At 40.8% G+C, this 27,609-nt stretch overlaps 1 protein-coding gene across 3 annotated transcripts in view; it reads right to left on the reverse strand.

Annotated features, from left to right (window-relative positions):
• Positions 1 to 2,174: 2,174 nt before the first annotated feature.
• Positions 2,175 to 27,609, reverse strand: part of LOC117382843 (echinoderm microtubule-associated protein-like 6) — a 103,206-nt gene continuing 77,771 nt past the window's right edge. Inside the window, exons 23-46 of one of the 3 annotated variants that reach the window (XM_055227506.1) lie at positions 27,266 to 27,407; positions 25,642 to 25,794; positions 24,817 to 24,948; positions 23,650 to 23,738; positions 22,587 to 22,763; positions 19,610 to 19,844; positions 18,740 to 18,866; positions 18,085 to 18,099; positions 16,687 to 16,695; positions 16,211 to 16,289; positions 15,639 to 15,768; positions 15,259 to 15,357; positions 13,664 to 13,684; positions 12,071 to 12,244; positions 10,932 to 11,140; positions 9,378 to 9,535; positions 5,791 to 5,905; positions 4,771 to 4,959; positions 3,759 to 3,931; positions 3,363 to 3,522; positions 3,189 to 3,292; positions 2,971 to 3,124; positions 2,681 to 2,781; positions 2,175 to 2,489 (exon numbers count right to left, since the gene is read on the reverse strand). In XM_055227506.1, coding sequence (XP_055083481.1) covers positions 2,465 to 2,489; positions 2,681 to 2,781; positions 2,971 to 3,124; positions 3,189 to 3,292; positions 3,363 to 3,522; positions 3,759 to 3,931; positions 4,771 to 4,959; positions 5,791 to 5,905; positions 9,378 to 9,535; positions 10,932 to 11,140; positions 12,071 to 12,244; positions 13,664 to 13,684; positions 15,259 to 15,357; positions 15,639 to 15,768; positions 16,211 to 16,289; positions 16,687 to 16,695; positions 18,085 to 18,099; positions 18,740 to 18,866; positions 19,610 to 19,844; positions 22,587 to 22,763; positions 23,650 to 23,738; positions 24,817 to 24,948; positions 25,642 to 25,794; positions 27,266 to 27,407 — 2,970 coding nt within the window. In that variant the 3' untranslated portion in view covers positions 2,175 to 2,464. The remainder of the gene's footprint in view (positions 2,490 to 2,680; positions 2,782 to 2,970; positions 3,125 to 3,188; positions 3,293 to 3,362; positions 3,523 to 3,758; positions 3,932 to 4,770; positions 4,960 to 5,790; positions 5,906 to 9,377; positions 9,536 to 10,931; positions 11,141 to 12,070; positions 12,245 to 13,663; positions 13,685 to 15,258; positions 15,358 to 15,638; positions 15,769 to 16,210; positions 16,290 to 16,686; positions 16,696 to 18,084; positions 18,100 to 18,739; positions 18,867 to 19,609; positions 19,845 to 22,586; positions 22,764 to 23,649; positions 23,739 to 24,816; positions 24,949 to 25,641; positions 25,795 to 27,265; positions 27,408 to 27,609) is intronic. The other 2 variants (XM_055227505.1, XM_033980082.2) reach the window with 2 other exon arrangements.

Genomic DNA, 27,609 nt, shown 5'->3' on the forward strand with positions numbered 1-27,609 from the left:
CTTTATAAAAAATCATCCACAAACAAGTTTTGGTTAAAAAATAAACTCATGCATCATTTATATTCCATGTACAGAATAATACAAATCACATGTTCACTGCCAAAGAAAACGGTTCGTGAGCAGCATTTTTTCTAGTTCAACATTACATTTTAATATTTATTTCATTATATTCTTGGCTTTTTGTTTACTCTTTTATCTGCAGCCATCACACAAACACAGCACAGTGAGACCTGACTTTCACTAAACACACACGTAGTAGAGTCTTTTGTGATAAACTTAAATAATTTCTCATTTCTATCCCTCGACGAGCCCCTCTCCCTGCTGTATATATGACTCAGAACAGCTCGCTAAAATAGTTCTACGTCTATATTCTCGCACAGTCAAAGTGTCTCTGTAAAATAAATAGATTCTTTTCATAGTGCAGTGGTAACTTAACAAGAGAGATGCAGCCATTTTAGAGGCAATTAGGAAGAACTCACATGTTTTTGTGGCATTACTGGAGGCTCTAATGGCGCCTACAGGGTTAAACTGGTGATAGAGTGTTAGACAACCGAATGGGAAAACGTATAGATTCCATAAAAGACTACTGTCCTTCTTACTGATATCATAAAACATTATTATAAATCTATTGTTGTTGCGTTCATTCTAGTCAGTATTGATATTTTGGAGCTGAGGGGGTAAAGCAACTAGAGGCACTGCTCTGTCTGAAGCTGTAACTCAGTTTTGTCTTTAATCTCAGCGTTATTTTCAACCCAATCTGACCTTAAAGTAGAACTAAACGCCTAAACTCCGTCCACAACCATATTTCAACTCGAACTTGTAAACTAGGCAGTACCTGGAGGACTTAGGAAGAGAGTGAAAGTGGAGGAGGGGCGTCTGGACATATGAGGAACAGTGTGATTGGTCTAACAGGTGTCCACGCTTCAAACTCTGCCCCTGCAGCCATGTGTTTGAAATCAGACACACCTGGCAGTCCTGCATGATGTCACATAGTACTTGAAATAGCAGTTTATGCTTTTTTTTTTTTTTTTAAGTTTACCTAGAAACTGACCGTAAGAACAGTACACAGATTCCTTAACATCTCCCCAGCATGACGTCACTGCAAAGTATCAATACTGACCACTGATTCACTATGGACAATCCCAACTCCTACATAATCCACGTCTACCAACTGTCCCACTTTTAACAGGCACAGAACGTAAAAAAGAGATTTAACCGGCAGTATCATGCTAATATTATGTATTGCAGATAAATATACAGTATGGATGGAGTAAACTACAGTTCCCATAATGCAACAGTATAGTCTTTTTTTCAGCAAAGGAAGAAAACCTCCATAGTCACATTGGTACCATTTTACATTTGACAATTATATAAATATTTTCATAAACTTCTGTAAACAGTTTGATATGTTATAAATTATACTTTTAAATTAAAACTCATTTTGTGTAACTGTAGAAGTTTTAATTGGGATGTAATTCAAGCTCTGTATGTATGAATGTATAACAGTTAATATTAGCCTTTGAATTTACATATTGTGAAATGGTACCAAAATATTTTCACAATATTACAATTTTAATTTCAAAATAAAATTCTTTTGATAATATGTTTCTATGCAACACAACCCTTGGCCTTTTGCATTAGATTTGCCATAATTCATAATCCTAGGACAGACATTTTTACAACATTTATAAATATTTCTCCTCTAACATATCTGCATTTTCAGCCTCATGTTCACGACCGCGGTGCTTCGGATGCAGAAAACCGGAATACTGCAGCAAATTCCAAAATCAACAACCCAACATTCTCAGTGTAGCACCAGACAGAGTACAAAATCATGATTTAGAAATCATATTCAAAATAAAAAATCAACGCAGGCAGAAAATTCCACAAAGGCACTTCGGTGTGAGCGCGTCCCACTGCCAAGGCTCTGGGATGGAAGGGCATCTGTCACGATTCAGCTCCTCAAAATGTCCCACTAGAGCTCCATTACAAACTGGAATGTCAAATATCCAGGTATTTTCTCGAATCACCTGTCTCCTCGCACACTGCATACGTCATTTTAACTGGTAGATCTTTTCCCCTTTAAAATCAAATACAGTATGGAAATGTATTAAAATAAAACATATGGAGGCACGTAAAGGCTAAAAATGCATGTTACTGATAAAAACAATCAGGAGTGCGCTGCATATATGTTTCTTTGAATAAATATTTGAAACTTAATGTGAATGAAGCCGTCCTCAGGTAAAAGCATTGCTTTTTCAGTGTATTGTCGATAGTCCCCACCACCTATCGGCCTAAACTATGCTAAACTGTGGCGTTCATTTGGCAAACTGCAGCACCAGCAGAGCTTCGTGGTCCTCCTGGTCCTGACCTGTGTGAAACGTGTGGCAGATGAGATGTTCTTCTGATCACTTGTGGTGCTTTGTTTAAGGCGCGTCTCATCCAAAGCGGTGCCTCGTTTTCATCACAGGCATTTCCACAGAAACACACTGGAACCGAGCAGGGATATGAGAACATGTTAGACAGACAAAATATATATGTTTTATAGATGGAGACCACACTGTTCAGCAATCACGTCTCATCTACAGTGTAGTGTTCAGGTCATGAGTCTTCCTCGTAGCCGTCACTAGACTTAAGACAAAAACACACCTAGGGTCATTGTAAACTTGTAGGCCAGTACCTGCAGTCATCTGCTCCAGTGCTGACCACAAACTTGTCCTCACTGGAGAAGCGGATGTTGGTCACATGAGCTGAGTGGCCGAGGTAGCGCTTGTGTTTGGCCTGAGGACACAAAGAGCCGTCATCAACAAGAGGACTGTGGACACACACAGAGTGATGGGGGAGCACTATCCGTCTACTGCTCCACCCACTTACTGAGGAGGATCTCATGATATCCTGTCTCTAGGGGCCACTGTCTGCAGTGACGGTATAAACTCCAAACTGAATCGTTAGTGCTGAGGAGGTACTCACAAACTTGTCTGTGCAGGGAAAGTCGAAGAGTTTGACCAGTCCAAAGTCGTCTCCTGTGGCGATGTTGGCTCCAGCGTGGGACACACAGGCACAGATCACATCTGCTTTGTCTGCGCTGCGGGGCCAGATCCCCAGCACCTCGTCTCCTAGGATACTGAGGGCACACACAGGGTAAATAATGGCACTGTACATGTGTTATAACATTGATTACACTGTACCTGGTCCACGAGGCCCAGGTGATCCTGTCGATGATGTTCTGATCCGTCACCAGTTTGCCTGTGAGAGCCTCAAACACCAGGCGCTTGTACGCTCCAGTGGAAACCTGCACACACAGAGCAGTGGAACATTGAGCATGTGGCCTACAAACACATCCATGATCATAATGACCAGACCTGTATGTAGGCGCTGTCTGCAGAGAAGTCCAGCTGCAGGATGCATGCTGGGATATCGCTGCAGTAAAGCACACGGCTCAGACTGGGGCCGGCCGTCATGTCGTACACATCTACAGTGTTATCCACCGCCACGGCCAGCAGGCGGCGCTCTGGACTAAACCTGCACAGCACCAGGGAACTCATGAGACAGTGTCCCTCTGTAGTATTCACACATGAAGATCTACAGGGAGGGGGACTTATTTTTTTATACACTTTTCCCTCAGATCTTTTGAAAATAGTTTTAGTTTGAACTTTGAAAAGATAGAATAGTGAGTTTGGATATTTTATAGCTATGTTAACCGTCCTAATCTTTCCTCTCCAAACCTCTGAACACACAGTAGCAGTGCAGTGTAGTACCGTATGTCTTGGATGGGGGCGCTGCGGTCACGTTTCTTGGCCCACATCTTGAGGGAGATGGAGAGGAGCACCAGGAACTCCCCGTTCTTCATCCCCACGGCGAGCATGTCCCCGTCTGCGCTGTAGCTCACACAGCGCGCCGCATGGCCCACACACACTTTGTTCAACAGCTTCTGTGCACACAAACCAAACACACTGAGAAAGTGCTGCATAAAGTACACACACATCATGGGATTGAGTTCAAATGACACAAGGATTACTCATGACATCAGCTGTGTGATTTTGATGAAAAATTCTATTTGTGATTATTTGTTTAAGTCGTGAATTAATGTATTCAATGAGTTAGTATCAGTGGAGGATTGTAAAAGTGATACTGCACTTAAGTATAAACTTTAGGTGTCTGCACTTTACTTAAGTCAGTTTTAAAGTGGATAGTTTCACTCCATTTTTGAACTGGACTAACAAGTAAAAGTATTTTTATTATTGTTTGACCTGTTGGTTTATTTTTTAACACATTCATAATTCCAGCAAAGAAAAATCTACAACAAATAAACCAATAAAAAACTGTTAGAATAAAACAACTGATGTTTCTGTTGAAGAAAATTCAGCACAAAATCATCAAAATCACTACATTTACAGTTTTATAAGATCTCAACATCTGTGTGAAAAACTTTCACGTTTTACTCTTTAAGTGCATTTTTAAACAAGTACATTTTCAAACAGGTACTTTTCAAACAGGTAATTTTACTTAAGTAGATTTTTTCATGTGATACTTACTGATACTATTTTTTTGTATCTCTCTCTTGTATCTGTACTTTTACTTAAGTAACAAAATGGAGTACTTCTTCCACCACTGATTAGTGTTATCATTGTATAAAAATATACAGAATTGGAATCAAACTAGACTGAGTTGAACACACTGGACTATACGAGTTGATCTTTGCAGCTTTATTGTGTTTAAATGGATTTTGCGGGACATGTGTAGAGTGAACGAGATGAGCTGGAGCAGCACCTTGTCACAGAGGTCCCACAGCCTGATGCTGCAGTCGTCAGAGGCGGTGATGCACAGATCTTTGTTGGGGTGAGTGGCCAGACCCCACACGGCCCCGCGTCCGTGACTGTCCAGCAGGATGTTTGACGCAGCGTTCTTCTCCCCCACCTCGATGATCTCGCCATCTTTGGTCCCCACCAGGATCTTACCCTGAGCACACACGACCGCCACACTGGGGCTCAGCACAGACATCACAACGGGAAGTTTTTTTTAAAATTCATAGCAGCTGTTCATTGAGAGCTACTCTACCTGGAGAACATCCAATATGGTCACAATTTTATACAGTGCTGTTCCACATTCAAGGCAGTCAAAGCACTTTACATCTAGGAACCACTCGCCCATTTACACACACATTCATACACACATTCATACACCAGTGTACACAGACACTGGGGGCGTGGTGGGTTAAGTGTCTTGCCCAAGGACACAACAGCATTCATCTGTGGAATTGCACAGCCAACCTGTGGGTCAGTGGATCTGACCGCTCAACCAATGATGTTTATGTCAAGAGCAGGACTCAAACCTCCAACCTTTGGATCAGACGACAAACACTCAACCAACTGTGAACCATTTTATAACTTATCATAAAAATACATTATTATACATTAAGAATCTCCTTGTGTCCTCAAATTAGATTATTTTTAACCAATGAGCCTGTACATTTATATTTTTAAGTTATCTATATCTATATATATATATATATATATATGAAATATATGAAAAAAGATATATGGAATTATGTAGAAAAATAATAAGGCTACTAAATATTTTTCGAGCAAAGGGAAGATACTTAAAGGATCTGAGCTGACCTTTTTTCTGTACTTCACCATTCCATATAACTTGCTTCATATATTTGATGTCTTCTGTATAGTAGTAGTAAAAACAAAACAGTGAATGAGTGTGTCCAGACTCTTGACTGGTAGTGCGTGTTATCTCAGTCTTACTATTACAAAGGTAAGATTCCTGAGAGTTTCAGAGTACCTTCCCTCTGCAGACAGAGCGCACACACTCCACCTGCTGGCCGGTCTCTAACTGAAAAGCTCTGCAGCGTTTCATCTCCTGGTCCCACAGCTTCACCGCCCCACCCTCTTTAGTCCTGGAAACACAGTCAATCAAAAACAAAATGTCTTCAAAAAAGCACAGACAGATCCTCTGGGACATAACCTGCTGAAACACTGTAATAAAAAAGTGGAAAGGGAAAATTTAAATAATAAAATAAAAAATCTGGATTTCAGCTGATTTATGTTATTTATGTTATTCTGATTTATTTTATTGCAGTTTTTTTTTTATAATTGAAAACATCTGTTTAAACCCAACAGTTACAGCAGAAATAAATCTATGATTTAAGAAAAAAACTTACAGTACTACACAGTTGAACATTTGAACAACATAAATAATCTCTACCATTATTTACCACCTGTGGTGCTATAGTGATGGAATTAACACAGTTAAACTACACAGGGCTGGTTTTCCGAAGAAATCACAACATTCTATAGGCCAGTAATGTAATGCCAATAATACAGGTGGAGGCAGCTAAAAATCAATATTTTTTTAATTCAGATTTTTGTTGAAATACATCGACTTCAAGTTTCCAGTCTCTAATAGAAATGATCAGGTGGAGGATTTGTGAATTCACCTTTTGAATACTTTAACAAAAAATACAATGTAATCAACAGGGATTTTAAAATAATAATTGTAATTTAAAAAATTGTCATGGGTTTCAGTGTCCTGTTATAAGCTCTGTTTGATTACATTGCTATGGCAACAGTCCTAGATTCTTATTCTGGAACTCTGGGTAACCATGGATACCATCTGGCAATATGACATCACATTACTATGTGATGTCATCAACAGAGTGAAGGTAGTTTAGCAAGTGCACTGTTCAAAGTTACCTCATTTCTACTCAGACGCTCAGAGAAAGCACACACTATACTCTCAGAGAAAGCACGCTTCACTTGTGTTACTATTACTGTTGTGTTAGCCGTGTGAACTATTAAGTCCAACATGTCTAACCCTAAAGTCAAAAGCCACAGTAAATACAAGGTGCTCCAGCTCCTCGGACAGGGGTGTTTTGGCAAAGTGGCCAAGTGCAAAAATCGAGTGACTAAAGAAGTCGTGGCTATGAAAGTCATGAAAAAGAACCAGAATGCAAATTACTTCTTCATAGAAGAGCTGAAGATGTTACAACGGATAAGCCAGCTGGACCCAGACACTTTCAACCTCATCAAATTCATTGAACATTTTGAATTTGACGGCCATCAGTGTATGGCGTTCCAGATACTGGATCGGAGTGTTGAGGACCAGATGAAAAAGCAGTCCAAGTTTTCTCTGAGCGAAATCCGCCCTATGACCAAGCAGCTCCTGGTGGCTTTACTCGGCCTGAAAACCATCGGAGTGATGCACACGGACATCAAAACGGACAACATCATGCTGGTGGACCAGGAGAAACACCCGTTTAAAGTCAAGCTCATAGACTTTGGTGTGGCCATGGAGCGTGTTGAAGTGAAGCAGGGAATGCAGCTGCAGCCTGTGGCCTTCCGTTCGCCTGAGGTGTCCCTGGGTCTGCCGCTGTCGGAGGCGGTGGACATGTGGAGTCTGGCCTGCTGCCTCATCTTCTGGTATTGGAAAGACCAAGGGTTCACGTGCTGCTCCCAGTTTGATCAGGTCACCAGGTTAGTTTCCTTCCTGGGAACACCGTCAGAAGAAATGCTGAATGAGGGGCTGTTGAGCGAAAAGTACTTCGCCAAGAGGGACTCAAAGTGGAGCCTGAAGACATTGATGGAGTACTACTTTACCACTGGAGAGTTCCCTCACATGTCTTTTATTCTTCCACGCCATCTGGAGGACATCATCAAAAACCACAAAGTGTTTGAGACTGGTCCAGAGTTTAAGGACAGAGAAGCTTTTTGTGACCTTCTCAAGAAGATGTTTGAGCTGGATCCATACAAGAGGATTACACCAGCAGAAGCTCTCCTCCATCCATACATCACCATGGAGCATCTGCCTCATGGTGACGGCTACTCTCAAGCGGCCAAGGACTTAATGAGTGTGGCTGAGACAGACTACTTCTCACTGCAAAGACAGTATCTGGAAAGGGTTGTACAGTCTGAACAGGAGGAGAGAGCTAAAAGATTAGCAACAAGGAAACCAGCTAATCCTAAGCCCCGCCCTCTTGTAATCCAACCATCAGATCCAGAAACGAGTGATGACTCCCTGGAACTTTATCAGGTGACAGAGTCTACACCCTCCAGTTGTAGCCACGACCTTTATCAGGGAGCAGAGACCACATCCTCTGCTGAGAAGACTGTATGTTCACCTGAAAAAACAACTGGACATGAGGACAACGGAGAGGCTGTTTCTCAACACAGTCACGACCCACCTCACACATCTGCTGAATCCAGAGCTGAGGTGCCAGAAAATCAGGAATCAGGAGAAGACAACCGAAGCGCCACGATTGAAGCTCCTCTCACTCCAGCCAATGTGGAGGAGGCAGAGATCACTGAGACCATCCTCCAGGAAGAAGCTGAGACTGATATCCAGGAGCATTACGAGGACAAGGATGTGATGATCACAGCAGTTATGGAACAGGTGAAGGAGGAATTGTCATGGGACAACACTGAAATCCTAGAAGACATCCAGAAACTGTTTGAGGAGGCAGATGGTGCCCTGATTCATGAGACTGAGACAGCCTCCAGGTGGAGCAGGCTTATTCCACGCCCGCTACAGAGGTTATGGTCCAGGCTGTTCAAGTCCACAACAAACAAACCAGTTTCCAGAAAACCAAAGTGGGCCAAAATGCCAAAATGTTTCAGAAGAAGGTCTACAGTGGACGAGCCTTCGGCATAAGCTCCATCATCTCAAGAGTCCATGTTGTACAGCTCCCGCTGATCAGAGTCCATACAACTGGCACGGAGCAGAAAGTCTAGATTTTTTTGACATAGTAGCAAATGTTTGTCTGTTGATGCTACACATTTATTGATTTATTATTGATTTATTGATTGATTTATTGATTGTTTGATTGATTTACTTAGTTTGTTTAGTTATTTGCATTTCAACAAATCTATAAAAATGTAAAAAATAATAATAAAATGTATTAATTAATTTGTTAATAAATACATTTTGACAAAATCTTTATTTCGTGTCTTTCATAACGGTATATACCGGTAGATATTGCTTGTTCCTTTTTGAACATACAGTAAACACTTTTGCATGCAGCCTGAAATGGCAACCAACATTCTTTTTTTCTCACTTTATTAAATACAAAAAGTAGAATTAAAACATAACAGTTATTAAAATGTAAAATAAAAAAATTGTGGTCAAATGACCCCTTCCCCTCTAGACCATATGGTATACTACATCATGAAGCAAATTTAAAATTAGTTTATCATGTAATATTTTCATTTTAAAACTAGACATATACTAGTGACACATTCTGTGTCACTAGTATATTGGTAAAAATTCTTCACAGTACAAAACAGTTTGGACGTGTCCTATGTTCTGCACTGCACAACTGTAGTAGTATTTGTGAGTATACATGTATGTGTATAGGATAGTGATTTCCAACTCACGGTCTCTCCTTCCCCCCCGTGACGATCAGCCCGTCCCTCAGAGTGGTGTACATTGTGAATACAGGGCCGGTGTGAGCTTTAGCCACCACCCTCAACAGGAAGTGCTCCCTCCACACGTACACGTCACCGTTTATGCCTCCCGTGAACGTCAGGTTATTCTACAACACAACACACCAAACTCCAAAATAGGACATTTTAACAATATCAGACATAAACTATATAAAGATCATGATCTCTTTCTACGTTTCAGTGCAGTAAATGAGATTATTGAAAGCTTCATTGACAGGGAATTTAAAACTGATAAAATGATAGGGTGCAATCTGCATTAACTATTAGAAGACGTTACATTGATCTTAAAGATGGGATATTTTTATTTTATAACTGCTAATACAAAACATATTTAGATCACCCTGGTACCTTGTATTGTCAAACAATGTATTAACATGTTTCACTTACGTTTTGGACGCTCTGAGTCTCTCCTGCCTTTGCTCGCTGTGCTAAGTCACTTCAGAGCACTATCACTACACGATCAGCGTGCATCCTGTTAATGAAACTACTGCACGTTGCACGACGTTTGTGAAGTTGTAGTATATTGTTTTATATCCTGGTTTTGTATATTTATGGAGAATTGTCATGTGGGAGCAGGGATGATGTAGGCTTGTGGGCGGAGCAGAATATTGTAGAATATTGCAGAACTAAGATTGAAAACCATAATTATTTGTTTTTAAACCTGCAATATGAAACTCTTGTGTTGGAGGATCCAACACTTCTTTTTTTACATGGAGGTGTAAAAAATTTGCCTTGCATGTTCCACAGTATGGCATTACACTTATCTAACTTCATTGGGGGCAAACAGGTGATGCCATCAGGCAAGTTAAAGGTCAGATCTGTGGAGAGCAGATCACTCCTAGTAAGAATTCATGTTTTTTTCAAGGTATTTTTAAAGTTTAATTGAATAAGACAGTTAATGCTATACTAGTGTTGTCACAATACTAAAATTTCAAACTCGATTTAGATACTAAGGAACAGATTTCATACTGAATACAGATTCTGATAAAACGATCATAAAAAAATCTTTATCTAGACAATATGTGATTTTCAACATTAAATCATAGTACTTTCTTTTATATTCCCATGTGGCCTTATATCTGTGTAATCCCTCAGTCGTCCAGTAGGTTCATAATGGTCCATGGTGTACACTAGTCTATGTGTCTTATACTTGTTCTGATACAGCTCAAGATCATTCTTTCTTGTAAATGTGACTTTTTTAGTATCAGTCCTTTCTCAAATGAGTCCATCTATCTAATCTAGTTTCAATGCTAGTTTTAGTATCAATCAGTATCTGATTTTCGATACTTTTGAAAACCCTATGACATACTGTGAAACATTCAAGGCAAATCAATAACATCTCTGTGCAGATAAGCAGATAGAGCACAGAAATATTGCACAGTGTACCTTTAAAAAGAAAAGAATTGAATTGATTGAATTTTTTCACATATCAGAGCCCTACTTGATATAAAGTTTTTGTATTGTGAGAGCAGAGCTGATACTCACGGCCCCAAATGCCACTGAGAGCATCGTCTGCAGGCGCCCGTCCTCCACTGTGCCCACCACGCCCTTCTTGTACATGAGCGCTCCTCCGGCCAGAGTCCAGAACTTCACATGTTTGATGCCCACAGACACAAACTGAGTGTCTGAGTCTGGTCTGAACTCCACTACGAAGATCCGGTCTGGATGCCCCGCCCGGCAGCACACGCGCGTCCCTGTCACACACACAGCAGGGGTTTGTGGTTGTAGTTAGGGTTAAATATTTGCCCATGAAGGTTTAATCTTATACTAGAGTTAATTTCCCAGGACAACACATGTCAGCCCTAGTGCCACCTACAGTTACAACCCACAACATGCATTAGGCACCACCGAGCTCCTGGCTCTACATCTGGAGACGGGTCTCTACAACAAAGTGGCTGGTTGTGATGAGGAAAAACAAAAAACTGTTCAGACAGACAGATCACAATTACCGGTAGATACATAATGGATGCTCTCACACCTATTAGCATACTGGATAGTCCTATTGTTTTCCTTGTGTGAAGTTATAAACAGGAGATAAATTATGTCTAAGCCCCTCATCCTGGTTGTAGATCAAACTGTCCATCTTACACCTCGCTCAGACTGCACACAAACCGACTGCTGTTTGTGGTGTTCTCGCAGTGTGCCACTCACATGAAGTGCACCAGCGATAAGGCTGCACAGTATATATCTTATTCGAATCAAGATGACAATCAGACCATAAAGGCTGCAATTATTAAAATAATTAAATGTCCTTTGCAAAGAAGAAAACATGTTCTGAAATGCTTGGGGTTCTTGCATTAGTTTGTTGTGTTGTTGTGTAGTGCATATTTCAATCTGCTCGCACATTTGAATGCTCCTGTAGTCGTTTACAATACTTCAAAGGACTTCAAAGAAAATTCTAAAAATATATTGCAATGCAGCAGCTAGTGGGTTAGCTATGTCCATTTCTAAAAAATTTAAATATATTGGAAATCAAACAGCAATTGTCTGAGGACCAGTCTGAGATAGGGGTTAAAGTTTATGGGCACATGTCTCTTGCTGCTGGCCTACTGCTGCCCCATAAAGCCAATATTTAATAAACATGAATAATATTAATATATACAACTATTCCAAACATTTCAGACCTTCCTGCCACCTCCACACAGTGATGGTATGCTCCGGCTCCACTCCCACGGACAACAGCAATTTCCCCGTGGCGCTGAAGTTGACGTATCCCACTCCTTTACTGTGGGGGCAGCGCAGGATGGACAGGGTCTGCTTACTCAGAGCGTCCCAGATGTGGATGGACGGCGTGCTGCCTGAGGGGAGGGGAGGGGGAGAGAGGAAACATGATTTAGTCTGAATCAGAGAGTGAACCAAAGTGTGAGTGAAGAAGAGAGGGGACGACCAGGACAAACAGAGCAGTTAGGGAGGCAAGCAGCCTGCAGACGCACCAGGAGCCCGAGAGCAGCATTAGCATCTTTAGCATTGTTTCAAGATTAATTTTGTAGTTTATGATTTATGTTTATGAACTGGAAAAATCTATTCAACCAGGAAGAGTCCATGTCTTTCCCTCTTTTCACCTGTTTGTCACTGTCAGGCAATCACAGTTTAACTTTTAGTATTAATCGGGTTAAGGATTAACCTGTTTAAGTTACTGATTGAAGACTACTACTACCACTACTACAACTATTATTTTCTTTACAACCCACTTCTATCCCTTCTGTGCTGCAGCAGAAGAGTCATAACCCTCCTCAGCCTCTCCACCACCATCTAGCCTTTGTAAACCCAAACAAATCTTGAGCTCAAGTCTTCTTTATCTATCTAGCTAAATATTGTATCTGAATTTAAAAGACACATATTATAAAAAAAATTGCATAAGGGAGTGTGAAGTTCGGCTCCAGCCAAATGAAGCTCATCGAGGCTGTGGGGACAAATTTGGAGCAGAGTTCCATATTTGGAATTCCTTGAGTATCATACCAACCAGAGAGCCAATCTGGAGACAGGCTGTTGAAGGAAACGCTGCTTAGCAACACTGGCAATCAAATCTGGTGCTAACACTAGCCAGAGCGACTTCGGGGAAAGAAGGCACCTGATTTGGCTATTATTGATGTTCATATCTTGATTTAAGGACAAAATAGCAAAATAAAATGTTTGTATTAACCTGTGGGTTAATATGAACATTTTACATTTTGTACATGATCTTTCTGTTTTTAAGACCAAAATGACAAGCCTGACAGCAGCAGTTACGGAGAAAGGGGCGACAGTTTTTCAGTACAAAGTGAACTGGAGTTGATGGAGCTGGAATTATGGCCATGCTCACTTTTGATCTTAGAATGTGGTGGTTAGCAGGTCAACTATGTCCGTTTAAATACAATCTACGCTGAGGGTACAAACAATGCAATCTGTTGTTTTGTTGATTGTTCCATTATAGGTAGAAATCCTGTGCTGTTTTGAAGACCATAAACCATCACCAGACTCTTTCTAAAAATGTCTGCATTCAAATTGCTGAAATTGCAAATGTTTCAGGAGGATGTTTAAAGGTATATGTTTTTGGATTTACTTAAAGTAAGCTTTTTCCCATATTTAGGTTCACCATATTGCTGACATGACTGATTTTTTCTCCCCACTCCCTCACGAGTCTATTTAGTCTGTCCTGGTTGAATCACTGTATATACAGAGGACACTGGGCTCCGGCTCCTGGGGCCTCTGCGATGGGGAGGCGGTGCGGTTGTTACCTGGAAACTCGCTGCAGTCACCTGAAGAGTGAGGGAGCGATGGTGGAAATGAGGCCAGCCAAACACAGAAAAACAAAAGAACAAAACCAAAACATGAAAACCTGACCTGAGGCTCATGCACATGTGTACAATAGGGTTCAACTGTAACAGCAACTCAACTTACTGTTTTCTCTCATCATTACGGCTAAAATGTTTTTTGGTCTGGGCTTCAGTTAAAGGAATTATATATAGGTTTTTGACTTTAAAGGTCCTATATTACAAAATTGACTCTTGTGAGCTTTAAGTCATGTTACTTCCTCAAAAACAGACCTGGAGTTGTGTTTTGTTTCATTCACACATGTTTGAGTAACTCTTTATTATTAGTCTGTCTATATCTCCCAAGCTCAAAATGCTCTGTTCCACCTTGTGATGTTATGAAGCGATAGTTTTCAAGTCAACAGCTACCTCTTACCTTTTTCTGTAGAGATTATAACAGATCAGAAAACAGAGCAATATGGGCCCTTTAAATTCCATGACCTGTTCCCAAATATACAGTAAACATGTTCAAATCAAATATGGCTTTTACTGATAACAATTCTGATGCTGATGTTTTCTTAATCACAAAAATATTGGACATGATGGAAAAGTTGTTTACGTTATAGTTTGGTGTTTTAGTTGTCAAGACGATTATCCAGTAATAAAGCAGAATGAGCCTCACATGAGTTTCATTTGTGTTGCCAATTTCAATGCTGGAATCCAGCTGGTTTAAACCTAAAATCCTCTCTCTGATCCGCAACCAATCAGTAATCAGTGCTAGTGCAGCCTCTGGTGCTGCAGTATTTTATATTTTTGTATTTGTATGTGTCCTCTATCTGTAGATTAAGGCTCTGGCAACACAGGTTCAGTTGTGATTGTTATTTTTTCAAAACTGGACGAGCGCAGGCTACATACAACTTCTCTCACCACCACATACAAAAATTTGGCAGCAAGATTAAAAATGATAATTGACCTCTTCCTCTATTATGATATTTCTCTATATCAAGAGAAACCTAGGAGTGTTTCTCTTGTATAATATATGTATTATGTAATTCAGCTTCACAGGTGTATCTTTCCATGTTAAAAATGCTCCTGTTTTAACCGCATTTCATTTGAAGTCATGAGTTCAGTGATAAGAAAACATATTCAACTTATTCAGTTAAACTTGTGGACAGAAATATGTAACCAATATGTGATCCTGCTAGTTACCAAACCAACTGCCTAATGACTATAAACTATATCATATGGAAAAACAAATGTACCTATAATATAAATAAAATAAAAAACACTTCTGAAAATTAAATACTATGGAAATAAAACAGTTTAACAGAGTAGCACTACTATAAAATGATTTAAAATGGATTCAGAGAAGGTTCCTTTAAACTGTGTGCATACATTACATCATTGTGTTAATAATACCAGGTCTAATAGTGTTAGTGAACTGGGGTCAGTGCAAAAAAAGCAGGCAGGTTAAAAAGAAGCAGGAGTAAAGCAGGGCCCTGAGTGCACATTAGTGAGTCTCCCACACGGACTATAGTATACACATATACACACTTTACACAGTGTAATAGTGACAGTACCGATCTGTCCCGTGGCGATGGTGTTCTTGTACTTGGGGTGCTGGTTCACTGTCAGACACAAGATGTCATCTGTGTGCTCCTGGTAGAAGCTCTGCGTTCCTGCACAACATACAGATTGGCCACAAGTAAAACATAAGGTACGTTTGGGGTCACAGCTGCCCATGGGTTGATTGCTGAAAGCCTGGCTGCCCTCATGTGTCACCACATTTATACCACATTTACACAGGCAAGAGTGAGGTTGGGCTTTGGTTAAGACTCTGAAATTAATAGATTTTTTTATAGATTTTTGTCTGTGAAGCTGTAGTTGATTTTTTTTATTAAATAATCAGAAATGTACAACATTCTGATGTACTGTATGCTCATAATGTCACTATGGTTACCGTTGCTGAAGCTGTGCACGATGGCGGTTGCGGCGGTGTGGTAGACGATCTCTGTGCCGTCGTTGAGGTAGTGCAGGTTGTTCCGACAGTCGTAGCCCCTGAAGCCAAACACGTGCTCCAGCTCCAGATCCTACACACACGTTCAGAGAAGAATTATACTATATAGTGCAATAATATCAATATCGCAACAGTTCACATAAACCTCCTGGTTTTTGAAAGAAAAATTGACAGAAAGACAGATTTTATTCATGATTTTCCTTATGAAGTCTTGGGCTGGACTTGATTTAGTATCTGTCAAATTTTTATTTTGACATAGTTTGACTATAGCAAAAGAAAAACTTTTGTCCAGTTGACAGAATTGAATTTTTGAGTTTAGACATTTCGCCGTTCATCCATGTTTTCACTCTAAAACTTTTGTCCAGTTGACAGAATTGTATTTTTCATTTGTTGTGGATCATACCTGAATGACACAGACACACTCTGAATAAAGCCATACTTTTAATGTTCTAATTTAACTGAACTTATTGTGCCAAAAAAGAATATCACAATTATATCATATTTATACAACACACCTCCACGACTCGCTTCTTCTTGGAGACATTGTTCTTCTGCAGTTTTTCAGGCTGTGGAGTTGCTCGACTCACTGGAGGTCTACAAAACAAGACATTTATAGATTTTTTTTTTTTTTTTTTCACCAGATTGAAAAGTTTAATTTTATTATAAGGATAAATTCAGACAGACAGACAAGTGGAGGAACCGATGACACCACAACCATCGCATGGACAAGTCACCCACCCATTCAGTGAGCCTTTATAACCACTGTCATGAGGAAAAGAATGCAAACTTGGAGTGAGTTTGGAAAGATTTTGATCCATGGGTAAAATGCACCAAAATAAAGCTATTAAAACATTGGCAAGATTTCTGAAGTTCCAGGAGTAGATTAAGGTAAGGTCTAACGCTAATGTGGCTAATGTGGCTAATGTGGCTAATGCTAACAGAGCACAAATACAGTAGCATGAAGGGACAGTGGACAGGTAGACAGAGTTACCTGGATCCCCTGGAGAGCAGAGGGACAGAACCAAGTAAAGAGCTTTAGAAAGACACACGGACGCACAACACTACACACCACTCACAACACACAAGCTTTATAATATTTTTGCATTTATTTATTTAAATTTGCATTCAATTGTATTTTTTGTTTAATTTTACTATTTGTTTATTAATTTTATTTAGTTATTTAGGATAATAGAAAATATGAGATCTTGTCATTGGTAATCAAAAATGTATGCCAAAAAGCAAAAAATTACAAAAACACAAAAAAATTAAAATAATACATTGTGCAGCAAACATTTTCCAGCTAAATAAATTAGTGAAATATTGGTTTGTTTCAGTGTCTTCCACCTGTCATCATCCACCAGTTTCACACCCACAGAGAACATAGACACACACTTTGAGAGATCATGGCGGCGGCTAATGCTACATGCTAGCACAATGCTCCCATGCTAATTCTCCATCAGGCCGCAGATGCTAACATGCACAGTCAGGACATATACACAATCTGATCCTTCATCCACATCTGTAATCTGCAGGGGGCATGTAACAGCTCCAGTCTTTAGGCAGCGAATGGTCAACAAGGAATCAGAACATTTTTTCTTTTAACATCTTCTAAAAGGTATTTTATAAACTATGGTCAATGATCCAAAACTTCTATTACTAGCTGCCCCTTATTTAATTCAACCTCTATTTTTAATTTGTCAATTCAATTGGCAGTTCTACCAAAATGATGGAAAACGACACATGTTTTGCCTTTACATAAAGAGGGGATAACTAAAAATGTAAATATTTTCTGCCCAGTATCTAAATTACCTTTTCTTGCAAAAATTTTTTAAAAGTTAATGGCAGGTCAAGTTACAATTCATTTAAATAAATGCTCCATTTTAAGCCTGATCCTGTTTCAGAAAAGGGCACAGTACTGTCACTGCAACCATAAAAGTTTTATGAATGACATTTTCTCAGCCCTTGATGACAAAACAAGATTGCATAGCTCTGTTTATTGATTTATCTACAGCTTTTGATTCAGTAGATCATAAAATGCGTCATCTAAATTTGACAATGCTACATGTAATTGGTTCCAAAATTATCTTTCAAACTGAACCCAGAAAGTAGTAGTTTAAATACATTTTTAAACTTTAAGTAAAGGAGTACACCAAGGTTCAATTTTGGGCCTGCTAATTTTTACTATATTTACTAATTCCATTTGTTGCAATTTAAGAGAAAGCTTCATATATTTATGTACAGATGATGCTGCAACATCAACAACACTAATACTGACAACTCTAATTGGAGTATCATGTGTCAGCGGTCACTTTCTATCAGAAGCCTGGCCTGTGTCGTAGAGCTAGCCTGATGCTAATGCTAACAGCTCTATCAGTCCTGTCATACTTACTTGACAATGCCCTGCCTCCAGGGGAATGCAAGTTAAAACACAACACAGATATTAAGAGTTTCCACAGGCAAAATCAACACTCAACAAGTAAGGGTACCCCAATGGGACATGTGCAGTTTAATTTTACTCATCTGTCCTTGCAAAAAATCTGTGTACCCTTTGGTGTGCCATTTCTTATTGAGCGTTTAAGCTATTGGCTCTTATGAAATAGCAACCATGCAACATTTTTCCTTCTGTATTTTAAAGAAAGCTTTTTGAAATGCTGCAATCCATTTCAGCATTCTCTGATAGGTGGAGTTAACGCATTTATTCTTCAAAAAAGAACAAAAGGAGACAAGTCTAAAGATGCACTGGGCATGCTGGATGGCTGGAGGGCATGCATCAAATGATTTAGTTTGATAAAAAAGGAACACACACACACCCAAAGATAAAATTAAATAAATGTATAATTGTATTTCTACACACTTAAATGTTACGGGTTAAACTTAACAAGCATTGGTAGTCAACACAAAGTATACACTAAAATAGAGCACAAGGAGAGGAGAGAGGAGTCAATGGAAGCCTTCATTGTTAATCACTGTACCACATGAGGGTTATCCATGGCTGTGCTGATGTCTTAGCTCTAGCCCGGGCACAGCAGGGCGTGGGGACATACCTCTCCTCTGCACACATCTCCTTCTGCTGGTGCTGGGGTTTGGTGCCTCTCATTTCCCGGATGCTGCCTGCGTACATCTTAGTGCTGTAATCCACCGTCTTCTCCCGGGCCACGTCACTGTCATAGCCTACACAAGAGCAAATGGACATGTAGCACAGGTCTAACATACACAGAATGAAGGAGAGGTCTAACACAGCAACAGCTAAATACAGAGGGAACTACATCGACCATGACCCTTTGCTCCATTTCAGTACAGACCTGACGAAAAAACTGTAATTAAGAACTTTTAAATCTTAATTTTTAAAATAAGGTCTTGTCAAGGCATTTAACAAGTAACATATCTACAGTTCTGTGAGCCTCTCCAAAATATAGCAATAAATATCGTACTGTGAGATTTGGATATTGTTACATCTATATTTATTACCATGATTTTTTAAGTTCCCATTTTAGTTTAAATCATATGAATTGCAAAAATAAAAGCTCTGGGCATAACACACACAGATAATGAAATACACGTGTAATAGAGAAAAGAGTCCAGTGCACTAGGGATGTAAGCCTTTAGTTGTTTAGTCGATTAATCAGTCAGTGGTGTTTTAGTCGACTAAAATGTGTATAAGATGATTAATAAGGATTTTTACAAAACAACAGCACAAAGGAGGTTAGTGAGTGAGCGAACTTTAATCTATCTTTATACAAATACCTTGTTTCCTAGTACTTTTTTTCTGCATAAATAGTTTTTGCATGAACTCCCCCTGCAGGTGTGGTTTTGTGAGTGCAGTTTGGAGAGGTAGAGATGTGAAACAGTTTTGAGAGCTTTTGCCATGCCCCTTGTTTAGTTTTTAGTCGACTACAGCCCTACTGTACACTGACCTCCATCCTCCTCCGTGTCATCGTCAGACTCCTCGCTGTCCACCAGAGGCCTATTGTCCCGAAACAGAGGCACCTCCCCCTCTCCTGTGACCACGCCCCCCCGCTCCCTGGTCCAGATCATGAGGGCAGTGTCGGCCCCACCCAGAGTGAGGAGGGCGGTGTCGTCCTGAGCCCAGCGGACATTGGTCACCTGAGCACTGTGGCCCACATACCTCTTAAAGCGAGCAAACTGGCCCTGGAGGAGACGCAAGAACACACATAAGACAAACAAATTATCATTATGATTATTGGGGCTAATTCTCTATTTCATTTCATTTTATTGTTAGTGCCAGCATTAGCACCCGAAAAGCTAACAATGATAGTGATACTTGTGACAGCTCTGTAGACCCTTTCAGAATATCTGCTTTTCATTAGTTAATACCTTTCCATATGTTAATTCATTGAATTTTAAGTGGCAGAGTTAGCGTTAGCTTCCGAACATCAGAAACTATGAAAAACCAGGGCTGTTTTGGCAACTGACAACCACTCGACCTCATGTAACACCAGAGTCTTGACAGAAAACACTACCACACGTAGCACTGTTTTGTGCAGATTATTAAGATTAACGATTAGCTAACGACCACATAATAAGCACTTAAATCTAACGTTGTGCTGGACAAATGTGCACAAATATATACCGGGCCACAACACTTTGACAATTAAGGTCTGCGATGCTTGTCGCTGCGGCAATCCCCAAAACCGGTGGTGGACACCGAAAGTAAGGGATGCTGTCAAGCTGAAGAAGGAGTCCTATAGCACATTATTGGCTCATGGGATTCCTGAGGCAGCTGACGGTTACCAGTGGGCCAACCGTGCCGCGGCTCATGCGGTCGCAGAGGCAAAATCCGGGTTGGGAGGAGTTCGGGGAGGCCATGGAAGAGGACCTCAAAGGAATTCTGGCAAACCGTCTGACGCCTCAGGAGGGGGAAGCAGTGCTTCACCAACACTGTTTACAGTGCAGGTGAGGAGCTGCTGACCTTCACTGGGGATGTTGTCGGGCAGGGGAAAGGAATACTTTGAGGATCTCCTCAATCCCCCCGTCATGTCTTCCAAGGAGGAAGCAGAGACTGGGGACTCGGAGGTGGGCTCGACCATCGCCCTCACTAAAGTCACCGAGGTGTTTGGCAAGCTCCTCGGTGGCGGGGCTCCGGGGGTGGACGAGATCTGTCCCGAATACCTCAAGACTCTGGATGTTGTGGGACTGTCTTGGCTGACACGTCTCTGCAACATCGCGTGGCGGTCGGGGACAGTACCTGTGGAATGGCAGACCGGGGTGGTGGTCCCTCTGTATAAGAAGGGGGACCGGAGGGTGTATTCCAGTTACAGGGGAATCACACTCCTCAGCCTTCCCGGTAAGGTCTACTCCAGGGTACTGGAGAGGAGAATCCAACCGATAGTCGAACCTCGGATTCAGGAGGAGCAGTGTGGTTTTCATTCTGGTCGTGGAACACTGGACCAGCTCTATACTCTCCATCAGGTCCTTGAGGGCTCATGGGAGTTTGCCCAACACAGTCCACATGTGTTTTGTGAATCTGGAGAAGGCATTCGACCGTGTCCCTCGTGGTGTCCTTTGGGGGGTGCTCTGGGAGTATGGGTTCCGGGGCTCTTTGCTAAGGGCTGTCCGGTCCCTGTATGACCGGAGCAGGAGCTGTGTTTTGCATTGCCGGCAGTAAGTCAGACCTGTTCCCGGTGCATGTTGGACTCCGTCAGGGCTGCCCTTTGTCACCGGTTCTGTTCATTATATTTATGGACAGAATTTCTAGGTGCAGTCAGAGGCTGGAGGGGGACTGGTTCGGGAACCACAGGATCTCATCTCTGCTGTTTGCAGATGATGTTGTCCTGATGGCTTCATCGGAGCAGGACCTGCAGCAGGGACTGGGGCGGTTTGCAGCCGAGTGTGAAGTGATTGGAATGAGAATCAGCTCCTCCAAATCCGACGCCATGGTTCTCGACCGGAAAGAGGTGGTTTGCCCTCTCCGGGTGGGTGGTGAGTCTGTGCCTCAAGTGGAGGAGTTCAAGTATCTCGGGGTCTTGTTCACGAGTGAGGGAAGGATGGAGCGTGAGATTGACAGGCGGATCGGTGCAGCATCTGCAGTGATGCGGTCGCTGTATCAGTCCATTGTGATAAAGATGGAGCTGAGCCCAAAGGCAAAGCTCTCGATTTACTGGTCAGTCTACGTTCCTACCCTCACCTATGGTCATGAGCTCTGGGTAATGACCGAAAGGACAAGATCACAGACACAAGCGGCCGAAATGAGTTTCCTCCGCAGGGTGGCTGGGCGCACCTTTAGAGACAGGGTGAGGAGCTGAGTCACACGGGAGGAGCTCGGAGTACAGCTGCTGCTCCTACATGTCGAGAAGAGCCAGCTGAGGTGGCTCGGGCATCTGCTCAGGATGCCTCCTGGACACCCCCCTAGGGAGGTGTTTTGGGCATATCCCACCGGGAGGAGGCCCGGGGAAGACCCAGGACACGCTGGAGGGACTGTGTCTCTTGGCTGGCCTGGGGGTCTCACTGGAGGAGCTGGATGACGTGTCTGGGGTGAGGGAAGTCTGGGAGTCCCGGCTTAGATTGCTACCCGCACGACCCGGCCTCGGATAAGCGGAAGAAAATGGATGGATAGATCAACATGGTAAGAATTTTAAGTATTTCTAACAAAAAATAAGCTACAATTTTGAGTTTAGTTTTATTTTCTATTATAAGAGACTGAAAAATTATGTTTCAAGTCTCAAAAATATAATTTGAGGTTCACAGTAAGTATAATTTGTGGTAAAGTATGTAATAATATCTATAGATAAAATAAAAAGCCACAGTAAGGTGAATATTTATTTGTCCAGTAAAACCTAAAAAACAGCGGTCTGCCATTACATTACTTTATGCTGTACTTCTTTCTTTCCAAACTTTTAAGAGGTCTATAAGAAAAGCTGGTGGTTGTCCTACTCTGACGGGGTAACTGAACAGTTTGAGGAAGCCGAAGTCGTCCCCTGTGGCGAGCAGCGTTCTGTCTCTGGTGAGAGAGGCCGCGTTGATTTCGGTGATGTCACTGTGCGTCGGCCATATTCCCTCACAGCTCGCACCCAGCACACACGTCCAGCTGGCCCACTCCATCCTCTCCAGCTGCACACACAAACAACCATAGACTAATTAAGGATCAGTTAGTTACTTTAATGGTCCAATATTACACAAAATCGGCTCACACATGTCTGAATAATCCTTTATTTTTAGTCTGTCTACGTCTCCAAAGCTCATTAAGTGGTAGTTTTCAAGTTAACAGCTACAGCTACCTTTTACCTTTTGTTCAGAAAAGATTGGCAACTCCGGGACTGAAATTATCCAAATAATTCTAGTGAAGGTGTATGGATTTTAAAAACACAGTGGAGCACTTCCTGTATTGCCACATTACATCACAAGGTGGAACAGAGTGTTTTCAGTTTGAGAGAAGAACCCAGGGTAAATTAGCATGGTTAGTGTGTTAAACATGTGTGAAAGAAATAAAACACAGCTCCAGGTCTGTTTGTGATGAGGAAACAACATTATAACATAGATTAAAAATACCGTAATATGGGCCCTTTAAAAGCACTTTACAAACAAAATAGGGTAAACAGCTGAAAAGGAGATAATCCCAGTAAACAAGATCATTTAAACATGCACGAATCTAAACTAAATACTAAAGATACTAAGATTTAATGAGGAAAGGTTTTGCCTTTAAGGCCACAGTATGTGGCATCTTTTTTGTTTTTTTCTCATTTCAGTGTGTCCTTACTCTGACAGGGCTTGCATCTTCACAAACCTGACTCTCGCCTGGCCTGGAGGAGGGGCACTTTTTAATAGTCTGATTTTGAAAATACAAAATTAATGAAAATACCATTATTACAGTATCCAAAAGTAGTCCTAAAAGTTCGGATAAGGCATAATTAATTTCATTTTAAGTGAGTTATAAAGGAAGCTGTAATCTCTCTCTTTGGTGTGTGCACTTTATCATATAATAACTTCATACACCCACCTCAGCATTACGGATGGTCTGCCTCTTCCCTCTTGGTGCTTCAAAGAAAAGCTGCTCTTTGGCTCCAGAGTTCACCTGCAGCAGTTTGCCTAAAACAAAATATGTTTTTGTTGCACATTCTCATTTGTAGGTTCACATTTGCAGCATATACTTAAAAATATCATGTGGAGAACATTCAAGTAAATTATTAAATGGCAAATGGTCACATTTTTTGAAACGCTTTTCCACCTTCAACGCTCAAAGTGCCATTTTACACTCACAACCCTTCACACTCACATTCATACACCAGTGGACACAGAAGTGATTTGCCCAAGGAAACATCAACAGCATTAATTTGTGGGAGCTGGAATCGCTCTGCCAACCTGTGGGTCAGTGGATCTGTCGATCAACCATCTGATGTTTATGTCGGCAAGAGTCGAACCGCCAACTGTGGGGTCATTAGACGAACACTCTATTCTATTACTTTAAAAATAATTTAACAACAATGTGGCAGTTAACATTGTGACCTAAAATTATTCTGAAACAAAATCTTATGGCCCTGGATAGTGGAAAATAATGGACGGACAGTTTTTTTTAAATCTGTAGTCCTATAAAAATAATAATGATAATGATAATAATTTCATGTTAATGTTCATGTTGCCCTGATATTGATACCTGATCAATTGCAAATGTAATACAACGTTCAGACCGTGGTGTCAGGGCTTTGTGAAGTCTATGGGGGACACGCGTCTAGGCTGGTCTGACATTTCAAAATTTGACGCATGTGAACGAGTTACAAGCGTCTGTATGTGAAATGTGAAATCGTCCAACTACAGGCGAGTGGCATGAATCTGAGACCACAATCTGAACACAGAATAAATAGTCCTGTTATAATGGGCATCCCTGTCAACATTTAATAATGACTTCTGGTCAGTATTTGTTGATAATATTGTAGCGTTCTGGTGTGAGGAAACACAGTGAAGCCAGTTTCCTAACTGAACATTAACTGACAATACAACATTCACATCAATTCGACATAGCAACCAAGTGTCACATATAAAAGCAGATACATTAACAACAACAACATAAACAAAACAACAAAAAACACAAAATATCAAATCATTACAATATTATTCACAATACAATACACAAGTTTGACTGACGTGCAGTTAGAGTGCAGAGTTGTACCTCGGACGTCCCAGTCCACGTGTGTGATGTAACTGGACGCTCCTTTGCACGTGCCCACTCGTTTACTGCTCAGAACATTATAGATGTCCACAAAACTGTCGTGTGAAGCCACTGCCAGGTATTTCCCCGAGTCTGCACACAAACAATAAATAAGGAGCATAAAATATACGATGCACATTTTAATCACATTATTTTGCAAAAATCTTCAGACAAACATATTTTGTCAAATCAACTCTTATGAGATTTTAAACATGTTATAACAATTTTCCCTGATTAACTTGGAGTTGTATGCATGTTGGAGTAATTCTGCATTGTCGAGCATTTGAGACTTTATGTTTTCACCTACCCTCTATCTCCGCCCACTGCTTTGTACTTTTTCAGTAATCACAAAACGTACAGACTCTTGGTCATACATGAGATGTTCCAAAATGTTCCGAAGAAAATCAACAGCAAAGTTTCTATTATCAAAATTTTTTAGATCAATATTGCAGATTACAATGAACACAATGCAATGCCATAGTCTGATCTTTTTTTTTTTTTTATTAACCATTGGATTTATATAGCACCTTTCAAGATACCCAAAGTGCTTTACAGCCACAGCTGCCCTGGGGTAGACTGATAGAAGCAAGGATGCCAATCTGCGCCACCTCCGACCACCGACACTGACACACACACACACACACACACACTACATTCATACTAATGTGGGTGAAGTGTTTTCCTAAGGACACAGTGACTTTGTCAAGCTCGTATGGCTATCTACATATGTTATACTTGAATATTAAATGCATATTGTTTACACAGATTAATACTAATGGTTTGTACCTGGGCTGAAGCGGATGTCAGAAATAGCGTCTCGTCTGTGGTGGAAGCTGATCAGATCTTCCAGAGTGTCTGCGTTTACCACCAGGACCCCTCCGTCATTCAGCCCCACGGCCAAGGCCTTCCCATCAGGCGAGAAGGCACAGCAACGGCCGCCTGCACACAACACAAATTATATTTACCTGTGCCTACTGTAAATTAGCAAGACTAGATTATGTCCCATTCAGACAGTAGGGGGCACCAATGTACAGACCAAAAAATTATAATTTATAGAGAGTCTCTTTTGAAACCAAGAACTAAACCAAACTTTAACCAAACCATTGACCACATTGATTTAAAAGTGGAGGTATTTTACTTCCATGGGGCATTAAATTATAACATATAACATCTTTGGATCACCATGTTAACTTATTCTTTGAAAATGTATTAAAATGTTTTATAAGTTTTCACTTTCATTTTTGGTGTTCCCCTCCTAAGGGACTCCCTCTTCAGGGTGCTATTTCAACACAATCAGCGTGCATCCTGCTAATGAAACTACTGCACATTGTATCAGGTTTGTCAAGTTGCTGTGAGCAGTTTTGTATCATGTTTTTGGAGAATTGTCATGTGGGAGCATGGATGATGTAGACTTGTGGGCTCACCATTGCACAGAATCTTACAGCTAACCATAAGAATGATTCCAATAGAAAATTCTTAAATACTTAAACATGAATGGATGACATCTAAAACCTCTTCAGGCATATTTTTGATGAGGGAACAACATTATAACATGGTAAAAAAAAAAAAAAAGATTTTGCGTAATACCCTTTAAGTAAAATAGACTTTTTAAAGCTTCTAGCCTCATCATTAATTTACTCAAAGTTGTATTTCTATTCCTTCATGCATGTTTGAGTAATCCTGTAACTTGACTTGTGACTGCCCAGAAAAGTTATGTTTTCACCCTCTATCCCCGCCCACTACTCAGTAATTATTGTGATTATTTAATAAAGAAAAGTCAAACTCCAGGTAAAACATGTAAGTTTAAAAATGTCACATAGACATTTTTCAACAGTAAAAATGGGTAAAAGAATCCAACGCTTTCTGTGTTGAACTGCCACAGTGAGGAGCTGTGGCCTTTCAGTTGTGCAGTTTTAAACAGAAAAACTACTGACCCGCTTCTCTTATTAAGCAAATATTTTGGTTTACAATGAAAAAATTTATCTTAAAGGGCCCATATTACACTAATTTCTGATCTGTTATAATGTTGTTTCCTCATCATAAACAGACCTGGGGTTGTGTTTTGTTTCATTCACACATGTTTAACAAACAAACCCTGCACATTTAGGCTGAGTTCTTCTCTCAAACAGAAAACACAATGTTCCACCTTGAAATGTCATGTGGCAATACAGGAAGTACTCCACTGTCTTTTTAAACTCCTTACACTGGCTTCACTAGAATTATTTGAATGATTTCATCCCTGGAATTGCCTCCATTGAACTAAAGGTAAACTTGAATACTATCATTACTTGACATCATGAGGTGGAATGTAATATAGCAAGTTTAACACTAAATACTCAAATAAAGCACAATATAAGTACAAACAAACCCATTCCTTGTGTGTATTTGGTCTCCACACGTGGGCACTGACCTCTCTTGAGTTTGCGCACAGCGACCATACGGTGGTTGGCAGAGGTCTCCCACAGTCGGAGGGTCTTGTCGTCGCTGACTGTGGCACAGATGGGCAGCAGAGGGTGAGCCGCCAGACCCCACACCTCCCCCTCCATGTGACCCTGCACACATACATACACACACACACACACACACACAGTGAACTGTTAGGATTCGGACCTTTTGTGTTCTGTGCTGTTTTTTCCCCCCTCCTTTCTGTGTCTTGCTTGGAGCTGGGTGGAGATTCTGGCACCACCCACTACACACCTACAGCCAATCTGCAATCAAGCCTCAGCCTCTGGTGTACAAAGGGGCTGAGCATTG

This window comes from Periophthalmus magnuspinnatus, chromosome 15 (genome assembly GCF_009829125.3).
Source record: "Periophthalmus magnuspinnatus isolate fPerMag1 chromosome 15, fPerMag1.2.pri, whole genome shotgun sequence".
In the NCBI taxonomy this organism is placed as follows: Eukaryota; Metazoa; Chordata; class Actinopteri; order Gobiiformes; family Gobiidae; genus Periophthalmus; species Periophthalmus magnuspinnatus.